This window comes from Sceloporus undulatus, chromosome 8 (genome assembly GCF_019175285.1).
Source record: "Sceloporus undulatus isolate JIND9_A2432 ecotype Alabama chromosome 8, SceUnd_v1.1, whole genome shotgun sequence".
Taxonomy (NCBI): Eukaryota; Metazoa; Chordata; class Lepidosauria; order Squamata; family Phrynosomatidae; genus Sceloporus; species Sceloporus undulatus.
The window spans coordinates 32594051-32599608 of record NC_056529.1 but is presented as its reverse complement, the minus strand read 5'-3'; the positions used below and the strand labels follow the sequence as shown (position 1 = coordinate 32599608).

Here is a 5558-nt window from a genome sequence, read left to right as displayed (position 1 = left end):
CAAGAAAACCCCATGATAGGTTTGTCTTAGGTTACCATAAGTCTGAAATGACTTGAAAGCACACAGCCACAATAAGCTTGCTTTTGCTTTCCCAGTATTTTCTACTGGTAGAGAACTTTGGTGTTTTGGAATAAAAGGAGCCTTTAATAATGCTTCTGTTTCTGCAGTGTTAAATTGTATGGTTCATCCTGCTTTATTCTGCTTTATTTACAGACAGCAATTAATGTGATGCGTTGTTAAATAAGAAAACAAAATAGGACATTTAAATGAGTTTATCTATTAATGGAATTTGGCTTTATTTATAACAGATTGGAGAGGCGAGGAATCGAGCAAGGATCAGATTATTGGCAAGTAATGTAAAGGTTAGTAATGCACACTTAAAATTCAACATATTCCGAATTTGATAATTGAAATATATATATATTCCCTTTCCAATTAGTGATGCATTGTGGTCTTAAGTCAAATATTTCTAATTTCTGATGCAGAAGTGAATAGAGCATTTATGCTATACTGGCAGTCTCTGGCTGCATCCATGCTGCAGAAATAATCCAGTTTGACACCACTTTAACTGCCGAGGCTCATTGCAATGAAATTCTGGGAACTGTAGTTTGTTGCGGCACCAGAGCTCTCCGACAGAAGGCTAAATGTCTCACAAAACTATAGTTCCCAGAATTCCACAGCACTGAACCCTCGCAGTCAAAAATGGTGTCAAACTGGATTATTCCTGCAGTGTGGATGCAGCCTCAAATCCAGGCACAATGGCAGGGATCAGTATGTAGAACGCTAAGGCCAGTGGTTAACACAGCTGACATCTGTAGACTCAAGTCTACGAAAGCTCATGCTACCCACTTCTCTCTTTCATTTCGTCTCAAAGGTTCTACAAGATCCCTTTGCATTTGTACCTACCAATATATATAAAGTTGGTCTGTAAGACTAGCCCTGTTCAAATAAAAGTGTCCGTGGTTGATCTGGCCCAACTCATCATCCTACCTGCTGACGTGAACGCTAAAGTCTCCTCGGACGGTCCCTGGCTTGGCTTCTGCTGGGTTGGTCTCTCCCACCATGGCCCTGGAGGTCTTGACAACATTGTGACCTTCCCAAACCTGCAGGGAATCCAAAGGAGCAAAAGAAGGGACAAAGACCAAAGAAAGACATTTCAAAGAATTGACCTGGATCACACCAAAACACTGGGATGTCCCAAAAGAGGACCAAGAGCATCTTCTCCTTTGTGCTACCTCTGATACTGGAAGTGACTTGTAGGCACCAGGACTAACAGCCGCTGATGGCCTACTCCTCCTCCTCCTCCTCCTCCTCCTCCATGATTTTATTTAATCTGCTGCCCACATGCTGCCACATACCCAGAAATGAAGCAGAATATCAAGAAAGAATTTGGCAGCGTGATCTTTCATAGACTTTGGCCTACTTCCTCAGATATAGTTAAAAGTAGACCGAAGTCTACGAAAGCTCATGCTGCCAATTTCTTTCCTCCAGTTAGTCTCAAAGGTGCTGCAAGATTTCTCTTTGTACTGATACTACAGACTCACACGGCTATATCTTTGAACTCTACAAATACCAAGGATTTAACTATCAAGAAACATTCTGGTTGGAATCCTACATCAGGATGGACAACTCTTGTGGAGGAATATGGTGGTCACTTTGGCGATGTTTTTGCCTCCTCTGGCTATTTTAGACCCAAGGAAAGCCTCTTTTTTATATTTTTACAACAGTATATTGTACTGTTTTATTATTTAGTTTGTGGCTCATCATGATCTATTACTCAATGTATTTTTTTAATGATGGTGCCATTTTAAGTGTTATTTTTTCATAGTGGGATACAAATGTAAGATACAAAATCTAGATAAGCCTAGGAATAGAGGGCAGGGCAATGGCATAGGTATTGGATATTAGACACAGAAAGTGAAGCCATCTTACCATAGCTACTACAGGTCCGGAGGTCATGTACTGTATCAACTCATGATAGAAGGGTTTTCTGCGCAATTCATGGTAGTGTTCTGATAAGATCCCTTCATTGGCCTGCCAAGAAAAGAAACATCCAAAGTCACAAGCATGTCAGTGGCTCCATCTGCACTACAGAAATAATAGCAATGTGACACTGCATTAACTCCCAAGGCTCAGTGCTAGGGGATGCTGGTATTTGCCATTTTGTGAGCTATGTGGCCTTCTCTATGAAAGAGCTCTAGGACCACAACCAACTCCATCTCCAAGAATCCCATAGCACTGAGCCATGGCAGTTAAAGGGGTGTCTGGCTGTATTATTTCTGTAGCAGAGATACATCCAATGACTTCTCTTTGCAGACCTCCTTGCTGGAGAGGCTTCAATGTGCATTTTTCAATGAGAAGTTAGGTTGCTTTTGACCTGGACATGGGGCCTTTTTTGGACTTTGACAATGGAACAACTTGCAAAGGCCCACCAGTGCTCAATGTGTTCTCCTTTTGGGAAACAATTCAAAGTTGAGAGTGGTGTAACCTACTCCTAGGCATTTACGTATCTGTTGGTAGCTGAGATGAGAGCTAGCACAGTGTAGTGGTTTGGGTGATGGACTAGGACACTGGGAGACCAGGGTTTGAATCCCAGCTCAGCCATGAAACTCACTGGGTGACTGATGTTTCGCCAGCATCTGTGGCTGGCATCTACAGAGATGAAGATGCCAGCCGCAGATGCTGGCGAAAAGTCAGAAACAAAGGCCTGTTACAGACTGCCAAAATAAAGCTACTTCGGGTCTCTTTGGAGGTATGCTATTTAAATGATGCATGGGTCCTAAGAGTCCGGAGGTTGCGCCAAAGCCATACTCCATTCCTAAGCACTGGAGTGCAGCTTAGGTGCAGCTTCCGGATTCTTAGGATGCATGCATCATTTAAACAGCATACCTCCAAAGAGACCCGAAGCAGCTTTATTTTGGCAGTCTGTAACAGGCCAAACTCTTCTAGAACATGGCCACATAGCCCCAAAACCCCACAAAAAAACTATGGATGCCGGCCATGAATACTTCTTCAACTTCTGAGTGGGTGATTTTGGGCAAGTCATACTCTGTCAGGCTCAGAATGGCAAACCTCTAAAGAAACATGCCAAGAAAATGCCATCATAGGGTTGCCATAAGTTGGAAATGACTTGAAGGCACAGAACGACAGCAACAAAAAAGTGCACTGTGAGTTTTTAAAAATCCCTTTGTTGTTGCTGTGTGCCTTCAAGTCATTTTTCAGCCACTGGGTGATCTTGGGCAAGACACACTCTCTCAGCCCCAGAAAAGGACAGAGTTCCCCTGTTCTCCCAAGGAACATTACCTGGAGTAACTTGAGGCCCACTAGCTTGAAGCCACGCTTCTCAAAGCGTTTGATCACATCTCCCAGAAGTCTCCTTTGAACCCCGTCCGGCTTCAGGGCTATCAGCGTGCGCTCCTGCAATCCTGTGGGTTGCCCTGTTTGGCAGAGAAAGGGACATATGGCTAGAGGTCTTAGAAATCAGTACATAGAGCATGCCATCATCCACTGTAACTGAATGATGGGAGGTTCAGGAAATCCAAAAGGAAGTAGTCTGCCCTCCATATCCATGGATTTCTGCATTCACAGATTCAACCACCCATGGCTTGGAAACATATATGTTTTAGAAAGATCCAAAAAGCAAACTTTGATTTTGCAATTTGATATAAGGGGCACCACTTTTCTGCGCTGTTGCATATAATGCCCCCTATTTTGCAATCTCTTTCCCACTTGCAGACCACCACTTCTTTAGACTACTTTAAGTCCAAACGAAAGACTATTCTATTCCATTCAGGGAGGCCTTCCAACTTCCGTCTTGCTTTTATGACTGTTTCATGACATATTATTTGTATTAATTTACACTTTTCTAGTATCGTTTTCACTTTATTACAGGAAGATGTTGTGAATTTTAGCCGCTTGGGTTTTGGAATAGTTCGGATTTTGGAATATTCCAGATAAGGGAGACTCAACCTGTATGGGGATTGAAACCGGGTAGAAGAACAACGCAACCGTGAATGTGTTCAGTTTGGATAAGTAAAATGGTTAGGATAATATGCAAATTGAATGCCCAGATTTGAAAAAGTGGGATATTGCAATCCTCTCTCTCTGTTTAGTTTGCCGCCTGCAGTCAACAAGAGTTGGCCAAAGACCAAGAGGATATTGCTATGCCTCTTCTGAGATATCAGTACTGGGAAAGTCAGAGCTCCAGTCACAGACTGGGAGGCTGTCTGGAGGACTCATGGGAAAACTGTTTGTGCCGCTATGTCTCCCACACAGTGCTCTGTGATCCGTTGTGTGCAACCAAAGCCAAAAGACACATCTGGAATCCTATCATGTCGCTTGGAAAAGTTCTTAATCTCTCCAGACTGCCCAGCCAGCATGGGAGATGCAGTACAAAAAGTGCTTTTCAAGCTCTGGATGAAGGATTCTGGGAGCTGTCCTCCCCAAAAGTCACTTTTTCAAGCTCTGGTGTTGCAAAGGCCAGAGGAAAGATCAGATATTCCCTCCTGATCTGAGCTTGGATCCCACTTTCGCCTTCCCAGTCTGTGGATCATTTTGTGGATCTTAAGGGAGAACCTGGCAGCCATCGACCAAATATACAGACTGCTCAACTGGAGGAACATTCAAAATATGAAAAAGGAACCTTATGAGTGCTTTTTGTCCAATTGCTCCAAACCACAGATTACTTTGAGCTTGACAAAGTAAAGTTTTTATTTGGTGTGTGTGTGCTAGATCTCCCTGGCTGGAGGGCATCCTGGGAGTTCTAGTCTTCCAAAGGCAGGTTTGGAGGACTATATGGTCTCTCCAGAATGAACTGGGAGGCTAACAACTTGGGAAAGAAGAAACCCAGAGGTCCTGGAGGCAAAAGGAGAAGAGAAGGGCAGTTGGATGCCCCTTGCCCTGCTCCCAAGGGGGGCACAATCCTAAAGAAATACCCAAGAAACCCCCAAAGGCTTGGTGGGCTTTTTTGAAGGAGCAGCTGTTAGAGGAGGAGGAGATGCCAAGGGGAGATGGAGGGATGGATGGGGTCCCTCCTGCCCTGCCAGCCTCCCTGCCCCTTGGGCACTCCCTCCCTCCCTGACTCACCAGTGCTGTAGGGCTGGCCCTGGAGGAGGCCACCGGGGCTCCCAAGGGCTCCCAGGGGCTTGGGCTTTGGCAGGGGACCCAGGAGACAGAGCCTCCGCCCAGGAGCCAAGCAGCAGCAGCGCCGGAGGAAGACCATGGTCGCCCGAGATGAAGGGCCCTCTTGGGGCCAGGCTTTTAAGAGCAGCCTCTCTGCCCAGCCTCCCTCCAGCTCCAGCCCCGAAGGAAGAGGAAGAGGAGGAGGAGGAGGAGGAGGAGAGGGAAGAGGCTCACGTTGCTTTGGGGGGTTTAAAGAGCTTTCTGTTTGTCTATCTCTCTATCTATCTCTGCCCTTCTATCTGCCTGCCTGTCTATCTATATCTGCCCTTCGAGCTAGCTGCCTATCTACTGTATATCTACCAATCTATCTGCCCATCTAAATCTGCCTGCCTATCTATCTATCTATCTATCTATCTATCTATCTATCTATCTATCTA

At 45.1% G+C, this 5558-nt stretch overlaps 1 protein-coding gene across 1 annotated transcript; it reads right to left on the bottom strand.

Moving 5' to 3' along the window:
• Positions 1 to 949: 949 nt before the first annotated feature.
• NME4 (NME/NM23 nucleoside diphosphate kinase 4) lies at positions 950 to 5356 on the bottom strand. The gene is made up of 4 exons (XM_042438495.1): positions 5086 to 5356; positions 3304 to 3437; positions 1933 to 2034; positions 950 to 1103 (listed from the first exon to the last, which is right to left on the bottom strand). The coding sequence occupies exons 1-4, from the start codon at positions 5219 to 5221 to the stop codon at positions 987 to 989; spliced, it is 489 nt and encodes a 162-aa protein (XP_042294429.1). The 5' UTR covers positions 5222 to 5356; the 3' UTR covers positions 950 to 986.
• Positions 5357 to 5558: the final 202 nt, after the last annotated feature.